The 18,232-nt window shown below is 30.8% G+C and overlaps 6 protein-coding genes across 8 annotated transcripts; 3 read left to right on the top strand and 3 right to left on the bottom strand.

The window, feature by feature from the left end:
- The first annotated feature begins 528 nt into the window (after positions 1 to 528).
- LOC136775814 (uncharacterized) lies at positions 529 to 7,695 on the top strand. The gene is made up of 22 exons (XM_066730898.1): positions 529 to 829; positions 2,201 to 2,406; positions 2,482 to 2,539; positions 2,648 to 2,718; positions 3,337 to 3,513; positions 3,669 to 3,767; positions 3,987 to 4,085; positions 4,160 to 4,258; positions 4,331 to 4,429; positions 4,561 to 4,659; positions 4,730 to 4,828; positions 4,895 to 4,993; positions 5,069 to 5,167; positions 5,246 to 5,344; positions 5,422 to 5,520; positions 5,600 to 5,698; positions 5,764 to 5,862; positions 5,950 to 6,048; positions 6,130 to 6,228; positions 6,293 to 6,397; positions 6,500 to 6,759; positions 7,495 to 7,695. Exons 2-22 carry the CDS (start codon positions 2,298 to 2,300, stop codon positions 7,576 to 7,578), a joined length of 2,250 nt encoding a protein of 749 aa, XP_066586995.1. The 5' UTR covers positions 529 to 829; positions 2,201 to 2,297; the 3' UTR covers positions 7,579 to 7,695.
- A 1,023-nt stretch (positions 7,696 to 8,718) lies between these two features.
- Positions 8,719 to 10,669, top strand: LOC136775819 (probable RNA-binding protein CG14230). Its single transcript, XM_066730906.1, has 6 exons — positions 8,719 to 9,091; positions 9,207 to 9,377; positions 9,434 to 9,645; positions 9,715 to 9,971; positions 10,046 to 10,267; positions 10,349 to 10,669. The coding sequence occupies exons 1-6, from the start codon at positions 8,975 to 8,977 to the stop codon at positions 10,510 to 10,512; spliced, it is 1,143 nt and encodes a 380-aa protein (XP_066587003.1). The 5' UTR covers positions 8,719 to 8,974; the 3' UTR covers positions 10,513 to 10,669.
- Fpps (Farnesyl pyrophosphate synthase) lies at positions 10,576 to 13,789 on the bottom strand. Of its 2 annotated transcripts, none has more exons than XM_066730899.1 (7): positions 13,365 to 13,789; positions 12,336 to 12,504; positions 12,104 to 12,244; positions 11,816 to 12,019; positions 11,566 to 11,730; positions 11,233 to 11,445; positions 10,576 to 11,130 (listed from the first exon to the last, which is right to left on the bottom strand). In XM_066730899.1, exons 1-7 carry the CDS (start codon positions 13,508 to 13,510, stop codon positions 10,930 to 10,932), a joined length of 1,239 nt encoding a protein of 412 aa, XP_066586996.1. In that variant the 5' UTR covers positions 13,511 to 13,789; the 3' UTR covers positions 10,576 to 10,929. The 2 variants fall into 2 exon arrangements, with proteins under 2 accessions (XP_066586996.1, XP_066586997.1); XM_066730900.1 differs by lacking the exon at positions 13,365 to 13,789 and adding an exon at positions 13,132 to 13,341.
- Positions 13,790 to 14,512: 723 nt separating this feature from the next.
- Positions 14,513 to 15,465, bottom strand: LOC136775821 (uncharacterized). Its single transcript, XM_066730908.1, has 3 exons — positions 15,249 to 15,465; positions 14,930 to 15,050; positions 14,513 to 14,846 (listed from the first exon to the last, which is right to left on the bottom strand). Exons 1-3 carry the CDS (start codon positions 15,282 to 15,284, stop codon positions 14,701 to 14,703), a joined length of 303 nt encoding a protein of 100 aa, XP_066587005.1. The 5' UTR covers positions 15,285 to 15,465; the 3' UTR covers positions 14,513 to 14,700.
- Positions 15,466 to 15,804: 339 nt separating this feature from the next.
- On the top strand, positions 15,805 to 16,969 carry LOC136775820 (uncharacterized). Its single transcript, XM_066730907.1, has 4 exons — positions 15,805 to 15,954; positions 16,161 to 16,398; positions 16,475 to 16,616; positions 16,697 to 16,969. Exons 1-4 carry the CDS (start codon positions 15,934 to 15,936, stop codon positions 16,788 to 16,790), a joined length of 495 nt encoding a protein of 164 aa, XP_066587004.1. The 5' UTR covers positions 15,805 to 15,933; the 3' UTR covers positions 16,791 to 16,969.
- Positions 16,816 to 18,147, bottom strand: HSPC300 (haematopoietic stem/progenitor cell protein 300). 2 transcript variants are annotated; one of them, XM_066730911.1, is made up of 5 exons: positions 17,949 to 18,147; positions 17,758 to 17,825; positions 17,484 to 17,605; positions 17,326 to 17,408; positions 16,816 to 16,926 (listed from the first exon to the last, which is right to left on the bottom strand). In XM_066730911.1, the coding sequence occupies exons 3-5, from the start codon at positions 17,602 to 17,604 to the stop codon at positions 16,900 to 16,902; spliced, it is 231 nt and encodes a 76-aa protein (XP_066587008.1). In that variant the 5' UTR covers position 17,605; positions 17,758 to 17,825; positions 17,949 to 18,147; the 3' UTR covers positions 16,816 to 16,899. The 2 variants fall into 2 exon arrangements, with proteins under 2 accessions (XP_066587008.1, XP_066587007.1); XM_066730910.1 differs by having other exon boundaries at positions 17,758 to 18,141.
- Between the last annotated feature and the right edge of the window lie 85 nt (positions 18,148 to 18,232).

The following is an 18,232-nucleotide window of genomic DNA, read 5'->3' as shown; positions in this document are numbered from 1 at the left end:
CAGTTCAGGTAAAACGGGTGAACGATGAGCAAGCACGAACTGTCGATTTTATCATTTCGAGTGGCAGCTGTATTTCAACAGCTCGACCAGTACGTCCAGAATATTAAGTGCTAAAAGCTCAACGCCGCGCCGATGATTTTCCACTATTTTCCTATTCTTCTTTTCCTTCCAGCTTTCTATATATATATATATTTATCAATATTATAATAGTGCAGCGAACTGGAAGATCCATGACGTCAGTGTTTCCTTTGCTGGCCACACCAGCTGATATGCAATTATAGCGTAAACCAAGTTCAAGTTTTCATCTTCGATGACTTTAGCCTCGATTCTGAAAGGTTTATCGGGCATTAATGGAATTTTGTAGATTAAATAATTAGCAGCAGGGGAAGTATAATTAATGCGATGTAACGTGGTAATGATGGTGCGAAGAAAAAAATTCATGAAATTTTTATGGAGATGAAGATTATATTTGAAAAGAGTGGGAGAGTCAGCAAGGAAGGAGGAAGAAGGAAAGAAGAAGAGTGGCGAAAACACAGACAGAAGAGTCAATCGGGTTGCGCGCCAGTAACACTCCATCCGCGAACACTTACGCACGCTCCATCGTACTCTGCATGTGAAAATCCGTCTATCTCTATATATAAATTAATCAAAACTCAAACTTCTTCGTATTAAAATATTTTTTCACTTTCAAATTTGCCAAAAATCAATTCTCTTCTTGCACAATTTATTCATTGATCGTAGCAAACCTCGTCAGCCTCGAGAACAACATAAATTGCCAATTCCATCTCATCCCCTCTGTAACACTTATTTCATCCGGTATCAATATCACGTGAGTAAAAATATCGAGAAAATTATTATAAATCCTTTAGAAGCTATAATTAATATATACTTAGTCTTTTTAGATCAAGTTTAAAATTATTGAAAATTTATTTTAGAAAAGAGGGAAGAAAGTAGTTGAATATTGAGGTGCTAATATATATATATATATAGGGTTGTGAGGTAGTAAAGGCTTCATAGGAGGACTGGTGAATGTGAATTGCATGCAGTAAATCTATGGATGTTTAAATTCAATTTATAAAAGCAAGAAAAGAAAGGTGTGTAGATTCGTGTAAGGTGAAAATAAAAGGTCGTGAGGCGAATAGAGTCTTGTTGATAGGTGGTTTGGAGGTAGTGCATATAGCTATATATAATGCTATGGATTTTCAAATTGACTTTAAAGCGAGAAAAAAAGTGTAAAATCGTGCAAGGTTAAGATAGGGAGGTCGTAAAGCGAGTAGAGGTTTGATAGGTGGATGTTCATAGCACGAGTGATATAGATTTTCAAGGAGAATTTAAAGGCAAGAAAAAGGAATAGAATGGTCCGAGGGGAGAATAGAAGGTCGGTCGCGCGTCGAGCGAGCAGAGGTATCATAGGTGGATTTCAGCAGCAACAATGCTATTTAATTGGGTTTTTAAATTCAGCTCGGAAGCAAGAAAAAGAAAAAGGTGTAAAATCCTGTAAGGTTAAAATAGAAGGTCGCAAGGTGAGCAAAGGCTCGATGGGTGGATTGGTGGATATGTATATAGCAATAGCAATAATGGCGATCAAAGTGGGTCGCAAATCTCGAATTGGAATATGGGTCTTTGCGCGATGGGCATGGGAAAAAGGTGGGCGAGTTGACGGAATACCCTCCATGGACATGTTCTTATAAGGCTGTGACTCGTTTCTCTGGCCAAGTTTCGAGGTCGATTGCGCAATCAGCCACAGCGATCACCTTGTTTACCACAGCGTTTAATGGAAATCCAATAATCATTCCAATCCTGCAGCTCCCCATTCTGCAAGCACGTGCCAACGCTGCATCCTATTAGCTAGACACTTCCGCTTTTTTCACTTCCATCCCACGAGCCTTTAATGAATTTATTACTATATATAATAAGCGAAATTTTATGTAGAGAAATTACATATGCAAGGATAACTTGAAGAATAATTTCACTTGGATCACCGATCAAAGATTTAATAGTGAACATTGTTGATTTTATAGATGGTTTAGAGTGGAGAAAATTAGGAGGAAAGGTTAAAATTATTCCACTTTTTCTATTTTCATCTCACGACCCAAAACGAATTTATAATTATAATAATTGAAATTAAATGTAAAGAAGTTATATATTTAATGATGAACAGAGCGAACCAAAGATAATAATAATAATGTTGAATTGGCAGGTTCCCAAGTTCACAGTACGTATAATATAGAAAGAAATTAAGAAGATCGAGGGTTGAGGTTTTAAGGGGAAAATCAGAGTTGAGATCAGACAGCAGAATGGGAGGCATGACACAGCGACCATGGACTCCGACGAAAAGGAGAGGGCCGATTGCTGCCGAATACGGTAGCCCTGGTCCAGCTTGCGTCACCCTACCCCCTCTAATTGGTAATTCCCCACCTTCCATTCTTCTCTCTCCATTCAAGGATCGCTGCCTCCCAATGTCCTTCTACTTTTTTTCAGGAAAAACCGTGCCCGACTCCAAACGTGGTAGAGCCCCTGCATTCTCATTTGGCAGCAGGTACTCCCCTAAATTTAATATTCATCATATATAATTCAATATTAATATTTTTAAAGATAAAATATAAATTAAATTGAATCAATAATCGATACGATGATCATACATTAGGCATAGCAACAAAAACGACAGCCCAGGACCTGGACCAGGACTCTACAATGTTTCAGGATTAAATGCGAAGGGTAAGATTAGATTCTGTAAATTTATAAATAATTCATCATTTTACGAATCAGCATCTCTCGAATGAAATTCAAGACGACCAATTTGAAACATAATATCCATTCATAAAGCATCCAGAGATATGATAACTCGGAATATGCTACCCAGCTTACACCGTATCGATCAAACTTAGAAGCAGTAGTTATATAGCATATACTTATTTCTATAGTGGAATCTAAAATGGAGACAAGTGGCACTCGATAATCACACAAATTCCCACTGGCTCTGCAATTCTCTCTCATTAATAATTCAAATGATCTCGATATCCTATTTTATACAGATATGGAGAGATTGTTTATATATAACAATCCCTTATATAAACACAGTCCACATTTTCTTAGACTTTTGCTGCGTTAATCCTTAAATATTTTATACAATTTCAATATTTGATGATAACAATTTATACTGGAATCCCGTTGGAACTAAGCTGTTAATTCTTTGAGATTTTATTCGAGTCTCATTTATACGTACACCACGATTGGTGCTGCAATCGAGGCTGAAATAGAAAATTCATTAGAGTTACGTAGCAGGCTGTTTTCCCAATTTGGAGTTTTGTTCAGACTCGTGTATGAAATCGACAGGGAGAAATTCTGGACCTGCTCTGTCGTTGCATGGTCGAGCCAAATCTGCTAAGATAGAAGTGACTCCTGCCCCTGGGGATTATAATCCTGAAAAGGCTGAGAAGATCATCCTGGATAGTTCACCGAAATTCTCATTTGGCATTAAAACCCAAACTGAGAAAGTCAGCTCCACACCTGGTGAATATAAATTTATATATATATATATATAATCGGTATTATAGATTTCTTCTTTTTTAAATTATCTCGCGTTTTCTTTCTCATACTCTTTGAGATTTTTGTGCTATTAATTAGTATTATTAGACAAAGCTTTTTTTCTTTTGTACAATTCCCAGCACCGAGTGATTATCGACCAGAAAGTGTAAGACTCGAAAAAGCACCAGAATTCAGTTTTGGCCTACGAATAATTCAGGAGAAAATGACACCAGCACCCGGTAATTATATATATATATATGTATATGATTAGAATTTTTTTTTAATCAGCCAAGAATCGCTAGCAACTTACCTCTTAATGCAGATAATGAATAATCGACTAACACACTAATCCAATAAAAGGCCACATTGAGGTATGTTTAATCAAAGGCACAATTATGATTATTATAGTTTTACTTGTATAATTTCCTAGTTTTTTTTTTTCTATTCCGTTTTGTCAGCACCTGGAACATATTGCCCTGAAAAAGTAAAAATTGATTTTACACCGCAATATAGTTTTGGACTGAGAACACCAATTGGCACCAAAAATGACACACCAGGTAATATTGTGATGGCTGATTTATTTTACAGCAGGATTCTTTTAAGATTTTAATTTACCTCATACTTTTTGTAGCACCTGGCACTTATAGTCCTGAGAAAGTCAATATAGACAAGGGACCACTGTACAGTTTGAGTGGAAAAGCTCCACCTGAAAAACTCAGTGACACTCCAGGTAATTTACCCCTCTGTATGTGTAATTTATCTTTTTTTAGTTTTCTTGAAAATAAAAATTATCTTTCATTAGCCCCTGGTACCTACAGTCCTGAAAAAGTTAATTTGGATAGAGGCCCTCAATACAGTTTGTATGGAAAAGGTCCTTCTGAAAAACCAAATGATACTCCTGGTATTTAAAAAAAATATATATATACCTATATATATATATATATATATATATATATATATATACAGATATATGATTATATATTTTCTCTCTCAATTTTTTCTTTTTCTTTGACAAAATTGATTTTTCACTAGCCCCTGGGACTTATAGTCCTGAAAGAGTCAATTTAGACAAGGGTCCAGAGTTTAGTTTGAGTGGTAAAGCTCCGCCAGAAAAACCTAGTGATACTCCAGGTAATTTAACTGAATAAATTATTAATCTTTTTTTAATTTGCTTGGAAATTTACATCCCTATTTTTATCAGCCCCTGGCACCTACAGTCCTGAAAAAGTTAATCTGGGTAAGGGTCCTCAATACAGTCTATATGGAAAAGGTCCGTCTGAAAAAACCAGTGACACTCCAGGTAAATTAATTAAATATTTAATTTATCATTTTATAGTTTTTTCGTAAATTAAAATTTGTTTATTAGCCCCTGGTACCTACAGTCCTGAAAAAGTTAATTTGGATAAGGGTCCTCAATATAGTCTGTATGGAAAAGGACCTTCTGAAAAACCAAGTGATACTCCTGGTATTTAAAATAGATACAGATCTAATTATATACTTTCAATCTTCTTTTTCTTTCACAAAATTTATTTTTAATTAGCCCCTGGGACTTATAGTCCTGAAAAAGTCAATTTAGACAAGGGTCCAGAGTTTAGTTTGAGTGGTAGAGCTGCATCTGAAAAGCCTAGTGATACTCCAGGTAGAATTGTTGAATATACTTTTTCTTCTACTTTTAGTTTCCTGAAATTTAAATAATTGATATAAACTTGTGTATTAGCACCTGGCACTTATAGTCCCGAAAAAGTTAATTTAGATAAAGGTCCTCAGTACAGTTTGTATGGAAAAGGTCCATCTGAAAAACCAAGTGACACTCCAGGTACATTTTATTTCGCACTTTTCATTCCTTTTATAATTCTTTAAAAATACAATTCTGTAAAAGGCAATTTCTTATAGCCCCTGGAGTTTACAGTCCAGAGAAAGTTAATTTAAATTTCAGCCCTCAATATAGTTTTGGTCTTAAGCCAACACCAATACAGAAAAATGATGTACCAGGTTAGTTCCTGTCTTATAGATCAATTTTATAGCATTTCTTATTATTAAAAAATTTAACAGCACACATTTTTCGCATTAGCACCTGGCACATATAGTCCGGAAAAAGTTAATTTGGATAAAGGTCCTCAATACAGTTTATATGGGAAAGGACATGAGACAAAACTTGATCAAGTTCCAGGTAAGCTAAAACTTCAAGTTATCTAAGCTTTATTTGTGTAATTTTAATTATCCGTTTTTATTTAGCACCTGGTACTTATTCACCTGAAAAAGTTAAATTGGATTTTACACCACAATATAGTTTTGGAATAAAGCCATCTGTGATTAATAAAAATGAAACTCCTGGTAATTTCTATATTTGCTTCATATAATTATCAGTTATTAATAAGCCATGCTGATATTAGTAAAAATAGAAATTTCATTATTTAATAGCACCAGGCACTTACAGTCCTGAAAGAGTTAATTTAGACAAAGGACCACAGTACAGCTTGTATGGAAAAGGTCCAGAAGAAAAGCCTAAAGATGTTCCAGGTACTATTATTTTTAGCCATTTGAAGCAATTATTTATATTCATTATTTTTCTATTATATTTTATAATTATTCATTTATCAGCCCCTGGTACCTACAGTCCAGAGAAAGTAAATTTAGATAAAGGGCCACAATATAGTTTATATGGAAAAGGTCCTTCTGAAAAACCTAAAGACATACCAGGTACTCAAATTAATTATGGCTTTTAATTCATTAATTATAATTTATGGTTTGTAATTTTCTGAAGGACCTGGAGAATATAGTCCAGAAAAGGCTTTACTTTTGTTGGATAAAGCTTTTCAGTTTACATTTGGCTTAAGACCACCTATCAATAGAACAAGCGATATTCCAGGTGAAACAATTAAAATACTTATTTTATACCATATCTAATTGCAAGCCAATAAAATGAATTGATTTTACAAGTTCATTATTTCACATTAATATTTATTTGCAGCACCTAATGTTTATCAAGTGCCAACTTCTTTTGGTGCAATGAAAGTGAGCAATAAAAAAGCAGCTCCTGCATATTCAATTTGTGGAAGAGGGAAGTCCCCTTCCGATGATTCTGCACTGATACCTGGTCCAGGGGCTTACGAATTAGTAAAGCCTGATGCTGTCAGGGTTAAGAGTCCAGCTTACAGCATAAGCTCCAGATACCAATTGCCAAATGACCATTCTCAAATTCCAGGACCTGGAGCTCATTGCCCTGAAAAGGTTTGCTATTTTATCATTTATTATTTATATTTTTGTATTAATATAGAATCCCTCTCGTACCGGTATTACAAATGAAAAGGCTGGTCAACGATACGTCGTTATTTCAAGACCTATGTCAATTCATTTAAAGATTTTAGTAGTGTCACAAATGTCTCGATTTTCGAAAAACCTAAAAGAATTTTTAAATAATTGCTTTTATATATACGTATCATCAAAACGACAAACGAACTGAAGAAATGAGCATCTTTTAGATAAAGTTCAATTTATAATGATCTAATAATTTTAAAAAATACGAAATTGAATAAAAAATAGCGTCATATGGTCATTTTGCGTTTTTTTAAATAAAAGAATCATTTTTTAGGAAACGCTAGAAAAAACTATAGTGTTATTTTTCATCCTATTTCATTTTTTCTGGATTCTTGTTGAATTCGTTAGAGATTCCTCTTTATCTTAATAACGATAGTTTTTTAATTTATTTGTCGTTTTTTTATTATAATATAGAACCATAAATTATTTAAACAATTTTGTTTTTTCGTTGTTTTTGACAATCAACGTTATTTACAGCAAAGAGAAATTCATAACGTCACGAAAATATTAAAGTGAAAATGAAATCGGCCTTCAAATAACATATTTCGATTATTTTCGATCTGTGTACTGTCCATATAATAATAGTCTTCCTTTCATCCAAATTGAATTGTATATTTGTATATAATAATTTGTCTAATTTCTGTCCAGGTTCTCCTTGATTATGCACCTGCACATACATTTGGAATCAGGCACTCTCAATACATTTGCAATTTGAAAGATGCTGTTTATTAAACTTTTTTTTCAATATTTTATAATTCCACTAAAATAAATGTTTATTACACTTTAATTTTTAAGATACTCAGCTATTTCATTATAATCATGCACGAAATGTGAAATAAAATCAAGTATTAAAAACTATCTGTTGTTTGTTACCTCTCAAAATTTCAAATAATTTTATTAACAAAAGATAAAAAATGTTTAAAGCTGACGGTTCATTTGGTTGTAAATTAATGTGAAAAAATTATGTTTGATAAGGAATGACGTTTTTATTACTAGTTCCGCTCCAATGTGCCTCCAATAAAAAAAAACATCATTTGGATATGTATTGGTCAGAATATATATTATATTATTACAGGGGGGGGGGGGGGGGGGAATAGATTTCAATAGATGCTGGCATTTTATTTTTTTCTATAAACAGATTAGGAGAAGAACTTTAATTTTATCGACGTTTAGCTAATGAAACTAGGACGATGTCAAACTTTAAAAGCACTTCCGTCGCGATCTAATCTTTTAAAACAAATATAATTCAATAATTCGTTACTCGTTTCTTTATTAGAATCACGCGAACATATTTCGCTTATTTAATGAGCTCTACAGTTACAGACATTTTTCACAAAGAATTTCACTTTTTGGGTTAATTAATCCACGATTCGTTAGGAGTTGCTCTTTTAAATGAACAGCCGGCAAATTTGCTTATATCACCGTTTTTTTTTAAATTATGAAACGTTTTAAAAAAATTTCAGTTTCGTTTTTTTCGATAATTGAACTATTTGTGTTAAAAGATTACATCGATATGCATCGAAAGAACCCATGAATTTTGAAACCGATCTCCGAATACACCGTACCTACTTATTTCAGAACGATTGGTAAGTGGTGTTGAAATGATTGGAATAATGAGGATTTTTCAGTCGTAACCATGGAGGTACGACCGTACGAAACGAAAGGTCTGTTTTTGTTGCTTGTACTTTTTGCACTTTTCATTAAAAATGTATATTATACGTCACATGAAGTATACACGTTTAACGAAAAGCGCAGAAAGTGTAGGCAACAAAAACAGACCTGAAGTACCGTCGTACTCGTAACCGTTGTAGCAGGTTGTAGCTGACATCGTCGCGTTCGTCGCCAGTAATACGTACATACATAGGCAAGGTACATACATATAGGCACCACCGGGCAGTGGGCATGTGTGGGCACTACTATTACTACTAAAGCCAGGCACCGGGCAGTGGGAGTGGGCAGGGCCGCGGGCACTGGTGGGCACGCGCTAGCGACGCGACGCTAGCCAACGGCAACGCCAGGAGCTGGACCAGCTGGACCTTGCCAGCAAGCAGTATAGGTTAGGTTTCTATCCGGCCATCCATCATCCATCCAATCCAATGCCATCCATGTGTCCCATGTGTCATTCAAAATGGTTGGCTCCAAAGAGATAAGTAAATCCGAAGAAAAACGGTTATCATCTTTAAGGCAGCGAAAACTTGCATTTAAAGAGAAAGAGCAACAAATTAGAAATGCATTGAATAATTTGGTAAACTGTATTAATTGATTATTCCTTAATTATAGTTAACAATCTTTAGTGATAGGCGATAGCACACGTATAAAGAATATATTAACTTATATTTTATTGTTTTTCTGTATTACAGGATGATACAGCTGATACAAGCAGAAATAATAAAATTATCTTTGATGATAGCATCAATGTTACTTTCAATAAAACTACTAAAATCTCAAAAAAAAAAATATTGTTGCCATTGTTTGATATTGATAGTGATGATGAAAAGACTAATAATATTGACAACCAATTTTTAGAAACGGTATGTTTAAATAGGCTTAACAAATTACTTTTATTACAACGACCAACGTGTTACAGAAAAATGTAGCACCTATGCTAGGCAATGACAAACGATTTACTCTTGATAGCCGATTTCAAGAAAAAAATAAAGATGGAAAGGAAAATGTTCTATGTGAATCAGAAGAACTTGTAGATCTTAAGCAGGAAAAAGATTGGCAATTAAATATTCTTGAAAATGTCCTAGATGCACCAATTCCTATTAAAAATAATATTAAAAGCAAAACTATAAGGTAATATTTCAAATTATGAAGAAAGAAAAAGTGTATCTAATTTAATATTTGGTTAACATATATTTATAGTCATGGAAAGGTGATAAGATATGATCCTGTAGAAAACCATCATTTGCAATTTGAAATTACTCAAGAAACAAACACTAATCTTAAAGATAAAAAAAAGAGAAAAAAAAATGATGATATCCCTCTCAATACAGCAGATAATGAAGTTCATACATCAAAAGAAATTTTTTATTCTGTATCTTCTACATTAAAGGATAATTTGAATGAACGAGGATCATTTAACTTATTGAAGTCACATTTAAACGAAGCTAAGATTGATGGTATTTTATTTTTAATACAAAGATTATTTAATTAACATTAGCTGTAAATTAGGTTGAATTTTCTTATTTCTCAGATTACAAAGAAACAGAGGATGTAAATGAAAAAACAAGAAAATTTTCTTTCAATTTTAATTCAAAAAATCCATTTAAATATGATTCATCAGATGATGAGAATGATGTAGAATTTGATGAATCTAAAGAAGGGAACTTAATAGATCAACACAATCAAGAAATAACAAATGAGTTCAAAACTAATAATAACTTTTTTTTCGACGTAAATGACTCTCGATTTTCAGGTAAGTTAATGTATCCCACTATAATATTTACAAAGTGTAACAGAAATGGTACATAATTAAAAAGTAATATCACTATTTCAGAAGCAAAAAAATTTTTTGCGAAACCTATTCTGAATGAGAGATTTCAGGATTTAAGGCAAGAATTACGGAGAATCGTAAAAACCAAAATCCGAAATAACGAAAAACGTAGGAGCTATATGGGTAAGAAAAGGTCTATTAACTCAATAAAAAAAGTAAAGAAGTGATATTAGCTTCTTGATTTGCCTTATTACATCAAATGTTTTTATCAAATAAATAGAAATATTACATATATTTTCAAATTTATTTTTAAATGTAATCTTCATGTATTATATTGTACATTGTATACATATCAATATGAAATTTGTATAAAAAATAATACAAAGTTGATAATTTGACCTATTTATTCAACGAATTTACCTTTTTATCAACATTATATTTGTAACTAATAATTCATGATTTAGAAAACTGTTGTTTTACTTATTATTATCAGTCACCACAAATGTAATATCTTTTTAACAACAGTAATATTTTACTCAGCTTTGAAGGAATGCTTAAATCAAATCCATTAGATACCCCAATCCATTAAAATAATATTAGTTTTTTGAAAGGGTAATTGATTGTGACTGTAACTCTCATGTGATTTACGAAGTCCTGCGATACATTTTCTCAAGCATTTTGAAAAATAATTCATGGGGAAGGCCACGTGATATTTGCTGTATATGTGTATTTAGTAAATTGTACGTATCTTCTTCATATATAGAATAAGTATTTGGTAATCCTAAATCATTGTACAATTGTTTAACGCGGGCTACTTTATCTTCATCATCATAACCATAACATTCCTGAAAACGTATTGATAATTAATTAAAGAAATTTAAAAATTAATGAAAGCAGTTAATTTGGATAATGTATAGATATGTCAAAAGTTTTTATAGAAAACTTACTTCTAAAATTTTTCGTTGCTCTGAGGTAGCACGTTGCAATGCAACTACAACTAGCCATGTACACTTTCCTTCCTGTATATCTGTTCCTTTCTTACCAGTAATTTCTGTATCGCCGAAGCAATCTAAATAGTCATCTTGAACTTGGAAGAAATGCCCCATTTCTAGCAAAATTGTTTTTGCTTGCCTATGCATTTCTGGATCCTTTATACCAGCCTGTGTAGTAATATCAATTAACATTTCATTTCAATTTTTGGTATCTTTAATTGACTATTATTAATAGTGCTAAGTAGTTTTGAATATAATTTAGTAATTAATCTTTTTGATTATACTTACAAAATACATTGCCAAAGTTATTGGAAGCACAAAAGTATAATTAGCTGTTTTATACTTAACAATAGAATTGTAACGATTCATAGTAAATAAGTTTAGCTTTGGCCTCTTCTCTGAATCAATAGATAGTAAATCTAAGGATTGACCCATTACTGTTTTCATCACCATCTACATTACATAAAAATAGATTTGATTTTGGTATAATTTTTATAAAGTAGGAGAATGGTAATTTTTTTAAATTAATAAAGCTTACATCATGGAAGAGCTCCATAATATCAAGATAGCATTCCTTATTTTTAAAGTGCATTTTTAAGAGTTGATAAAATGCTTGCTCTACAAGAATTCCATCATTAATAGCTGCTAAGCCAAGATTATATTGTAAATACCAACAAGGCTGATTCCTCCTCATTGTTGACTTATCTTGGATATCATCTATTATTAAAAGAAACCCTTGCATCTAAAAATAGGATGAGCATATAAAAATCAGTTAAATAGAACAATTATCCATTTCCTTGAAAGCAAATTATTGAAAACTACTCACCATTTCAACACACCAACCCAAAATTCTAGCTAGTCGAATATTTTCATCAGTTAATTGATCTGCTGGTGCTAACATTCTGTATGCATAAACTGTTGCCAAAGCTCTGCCCTTTTTTCCACATGGGACGTTATATTGCAAAACCTACAATTTTGTTCATATTTTAGTGATTGATAAATTTTTATGTAATAAAATAGTCATTATTTTAACTATTTTTAAAGGAAATTAATGTTACCTTTGCCAACCACTTTGTAACATCAGAAATCTCAAGATGCCGACCAGCTTCTGTAAGATCTCTCACAATATCTGGCCAAATAGCCATTAGTTCTCGACTTTCATCCCTCATTGTTACCCAATTTGTTTGAGAAGCTGAATGGGCTTTGCGTATATCAAATTGTGCCAATCTATCAAATAAAGATTGTTAAGTATTGCTTTAAACTAAATTTTATTATTTCTAAAACATGAAAACACTACTGAAGTTTCATTCAAACTAAAGAAAAGTTTTATTTTTTGAGCTGATATACCTTTCTGGTGCAATAATATGAAAGTAAAAATAGTAGTTTTCATAGATAGCATCTAAAAAGCTTAGGTCAGAGTTCAAAATTTATACCTCGAATATGATTTAACATTTATGATTTCATTGTGCATTGTTATTTTCTTTAAGATTTTGAAATAAATGAATATACTAAAATTTCATCTGTGTGCTGTGTATTAAAATCTTTTATCCACTTATGCATATGAAGAAATAAAAATGTAAATACAAAGAGTAAAAATTTATTATAATATAGTAAACTAAATTTACCATATACTTGATAAAATTATAAAATCCAAAGACAAAAAGATTTAAAATATACACATTTATTTTAATGAACAGCTGATATAAAACACGTTAATCATTTGTATATATTTTGATTCTAACAATGAATGTATATGTATACATATTTTAACAACAATCAGAGTAAATATTCCATTTTTTTGTTACCATAATTTTGTGCTAATATTGTGATGAAAAATTTACCAATAATATTTACATTATTTGAATTGAAGTAATTTTGCATAAATATATTCTGTTCGAGTAATATATAATAATTAAAAACAAGCTTTTAAAAAATTATTCAATCTCCTATTCATTCATGCAGTAATAATAATTAAATACATGTTATCTTAAACACACATGATATATGCAAATGAAAATAGCGATGTTTTTGCCAACAGAAGTGTTAGACCTCTAGAAGGACTTAAAAAAATCATAAATTTAGTTCACCTTGTACATGGAACTAAATAATCTTGATGGGCTGGATTATACAAAAGTCGAAAAAAATTCGTTCTAGCAAGTGTGTTGTTTATCGAGTTAATGAAGAATGTTTTTTTCACTAATAAATTCATAGATTTTTTTATAATGGAAGACATCTTTAACGTGTTTTGTATCCGGTAGAAATTTATAATCAACAACTATTTTTATCGAGTACTCGAGAGGTTTTTCTTTCAATCTCGTCTTCAAAGTAATTTAACACTTATGATCGGAGCTGTTAATTTTCTCTTTTTATTTTGTATTGGTATGCAGCAGAGAAACCGTTGCATTAGAAAGGAAAAGAAATTCCTGAATTTTCAGGCCTTGCATTATTATGATGATAACTTTTTAATCACTTCATATCACACTGCTCGTATAACGCTGATGACACTGATCGTGTACCGCTCACGAATTCTCATTATATTTCTATGCCACGTGACAAACTTCGCCAGGCGAATGCAAGAAAGATAGATTTATTTACCATCTTTATTTATTCCTCTAGTTGAAGAAAGACAAATGTTTTTATCTGAACCAATCGAAGCAGTGAAATTAATTTATAGGTTAGGGATTAGTCAGACTACTGTTTCCTAATCATTCTCAATTTTTACTACGTTAATAGTTTTAGAAGCATCTTTACTATTTTGCAAATGTTTATTTGTTACATTTTTTCTAAATAACCACACAAGCTGCATAATAATGTTTGAAGAATATCAATCTAGCAAATTTACATTTATAACAATTTGTATATAACTTGAAAAATATTAGTAATATAAGAAAAAGTTATTAGTATTAACATTATTATTATCAGACTTATAAAAAAATTATATATTAGATTGCTTCTAAAAGTCTGCCCTTGTATGTAGGATTTGCAACTTTGCCAAAGATTCTTGGACATCATATATAACATTTATTTTATAAACTATTTAATCTAATTTTTTTATTATATTATAGAAATAGTTAAGTCAATACATTATTATGCATTTGTCAACATTTTTAATTAGGTTTTAGCTATCTTTTTTTCTGAAGTAGACTTTATGAATTATACAGTTTTATTTCTTTTTTAACAATGAGAAAAATAAACTAGTTATATTTTTATCTGTTTATAGTGATAAAAATTTATTTATTGCAGGGTTACTTTCTTTAAAATATAAATAATCTTATCTCTGCTTCTAAGATATAAGTAAATTTTTAGTGAATTTCAATAATGCTTATCACATTTATTTTTGAAGTATTCTATTTATATATATTTGAGTGCATATATTTGTAATTGACTAAGTTACTGATTTATCTATTCGTATCTTATTTTCATTTAACGCTGGAAAGGTCTCTTATTTGAAGGTGCAGGAAGTCTATGTTTAGCTAATTCCACTTCGGCTTCTCCAAAACTGTCTACATGATAACAGAAATATTCTGGGTTTTTATATTCTTTAGTTTTAGATGCCCCAGGTCCAACAGCTAGAAAATAAAGGAAATTAAAGTTTTATCTTAGAAAATTCATTAGCACAAATTATTTTGGTAATTTTAGCAAGGCATATTACGAGCATCTGGAACTTTCACACAATTGTCACTGAGTCCAGCAATATTAACATTAATTTTTGGTGCTGCACTGCTTACAGATCCTGCTTTACTATACAGTTTTAGTGAAGTACGTCTTACATTCTAAAACAATATATTTATTTAATTAAGTAAAATTAAAATAATTCTTTTTATAATACGGCAAAGTATAATTAGAATTTTTCTGGTTGATAATTTTCATAAAGAGTAATTTCTGTTTTTATGATATGATAACAAAATTATTTCACACATCTGATAATAACAAGTAGCACAAATGTCAGTTAACATTTTTAATCTGTATACCTGACAGGCAGCAATGTTTATGATAGATCGAAACATGTCGCAAGTTAAAACAGATTTCTAACAATTATATAAATTAATTACATTCGAATAACCAAAATTAATGAACATATATTTTTGGCTAATTCAAGTTAAAAATATATTTATATTCTTCTTAATAGTTATATAAGGAAAATCAGAGTATACTAGAGGAATAGACACCAGCGGTCACTGGCGGTCACCAACCACCCCACATATCCATCATTAAATAAGAAAGTTAATAGATTTGTTACAGCAATATACTTTTGGTATATTAAAATCTACTCAATCGGTAAAACAGTTTACTCATGAAAAACCTAAAGAAACATGATTTATTCAAAAAATGAATAATTTTTTTGGTATTATATATATCAGTTAGTTAAATAATATGCTAATAATTTTTGTATAATGTAATAATGATTAACTATCATTATATAAGTACGAAAATTTAGTTCAGGTTTAGTTTTAACAACGGAGCAATCGATTTTACTGACTGAGTTGTTTTAAAAGTCTTCCTGGAGAAATTGTACAAGATGGACTATCTTAAATGTTTAGCTAACATTTGATCTATGCGCCTTCTGATACTGATAGAACTTAGCCTGAATCTACGAACTGGTTCAATGTTTATTTAACCGTCATTTAATTATATTTTGTCTAATAAATAGCAATCATGTCGGACAAATATAAGACTGTAAGTAACAAAAAACATATTTTTAAGCTATGTACCAGTATTGGAAAATCATTTATTATAGTGGAATTCATTGGAAAGAAAGAAAAGATCTATGTACCATATAACTTATTTAGAATCAAGTTTTAAGGAATTATCACTAATGTATTTCTTATTGAATTATATAGCTAAAACAAAATAATTGCAAATTCATGAAATTGTTTTTTTAGGATGAACAAATTAGATTACAGCATTATATGGGATTTAAACGATGTTTAATAGAAACTGGTACTTTTGCTCTCTTTGCTTTACCAGTAGTATCAACTTTAAGATTACTTCCTGGCCCTCCAAGATCGTGGCCTAATTTATTTGCAAGAATTGTAATAGGATCTATTCCATTCCATGGAGTAAGAATGATAACAGAGGAAAAACTTCCACTTAATAATATGTTGTCCCAACATCTTTCTTGTAAGTTATATTCATCTATATAATGTAAAAGAAAAAAATAAATTTTTGAAGAAACACCTTATATTTCTTATTACAGATCTTGCAGGAGCAAGAACAATGGTGGCTCTAGGTTTTCATTATACAGAATTTGTATGGTTTTATCCATTTTTCTTATATGGATATCCTTTGATCCGTGATCTTGCTATATTTAATGGAATGCAGAGTATCGCAGGAAAGAAGTATGTTTCACTATTGTAGAAATATAAATTTAAGTTATAAATTTACCAGGAGCTACAAATGTAATTTTTTTTTTTTTCAGTCCATCAATTCGAGAAACACATGATCTATTGAACTTTAGAACACAAGAGGACACTAAGAGCAGATATTGGTTTGTTGGATCTAACTCAAATTAAAGATAAATGAAATATATAAAATGTAGACATATAAATTGTAAATTTATTGCATTATGCAAACATATTGTAAGTAGTAAACTTTATCATACACATAAATATTATATGTAGTTTAAGTCAATGTTTCTCCCTTTGTTACCTAAAATTATAAATATAATCAAATAAATCCTTTGATACTGTAATATCAGGTTTGTTTTCATTGCCTACACTTTTATACTTAAAATGATTCTGCTATATATGTTATGTGTACTACAGTTTTAAGATTAAATGTAAGCTGAGATGCCATTTATTTGACCTTTTTGCTTGTTTCATCTACCTTTCTACACTTGCTCATGAGTGGGAGCAGATAAGCATACGTGAATAGTGTAGGAAGTGATATCCCACCTTGCATTTGATTTAAAAACTACAGTATATTTAAGATTTATTATACCAGTTTGAGTATAAAAGTGCAGATAATAAAGACAAGTCTATTATTATACACATTTGCTTTAGGCAAACAAAGCATTTATCTTATAACTAAATCATTGTCCTAACTTACACGAGCTTCCAGATATTCAATTCTTCGTTCCAGGGTCGTCAGCTTTTCATTTAATACGGCTAATCTTGATCGACATGACATATCTGTAAATATTTATAATAAATATGTAACTTAAAAATAACTTTATGTTTTTATATAGAATAATTTCTGATACAAACCAAAAGAATTTAGGAAATCAGTAATCTTTTTAATACTGCCTGTAATAACTTCAATGTATTCTCTGTTTGCCCAATCCTGTTGAATTTGTTTTTGTATTGCTTCACGGTGTAAAGCCGCCATACTTTATAATAAGTTTGTTACATTAATAATTTAATAGTGTAATTTTTTATTAGGATATTCTAAGGACTCTTAAGAATATTAAATTAATTTTAAAATATGTGGAAAGGAAATGAATGTTTTAAAAATAGCTAGAGATTTTTATTGAATTCTTACTTTATACTATGCCCGTTTCAAATAAATGAAATTGTTGGAGTAATGTTGAAGGTAGTAATCAATTTTACCTATAAAATTTACCGATTTTGAAATACTAGCAAAAACTTTAAATTCTTAATGAACGAAACGGTAGATAAAAGTATATGTGGTTAAATTAAATTGAATAATTAATGTTATAGAAATTTGTATACAATTAATTTTTAAAATCTTTCGTTCAGTCTTCCGTGGTCGCTTAGTCTTATGTCACTGTCATTGGTGTTGAGTTTTGACGGTGTTGATTTGAGTGACTTTATTGACTGTTAAGTTATTTTATTAAAGTTAAAGCTGTCCTGTAGCTGTAGCTATAGTAAAGCATGTTACACACAACACAGAGTACACAGACTACACAGTACACACTACACACTAGTTACTATACTACATACACACGTTACATTGCTAGATCTATGGAAGAAATTCATTGGTTGCTCTGTCAATG

This window comes from Prorops nasuta, unplaced genomic scaffold (genome assembly GCF_024137725.1).
Source record: "Prorops nasuta isolate Cenicafe-Biocafe unplaced genomic scaffold, Cenicafe_Pnas_1.2 PNAS00008, whole genome shotgun sequence".
In the NCBI taxonomy this organism is placed as follows: Eukaryota; Metazoa; Arthropoda; class Insecta; order Hymenoptera; family Bethylidae; genus Prorops; species Prorops nasuta.
This window is presented reverse-complemented; position numbering and strand designations above follow the sequence as displayed.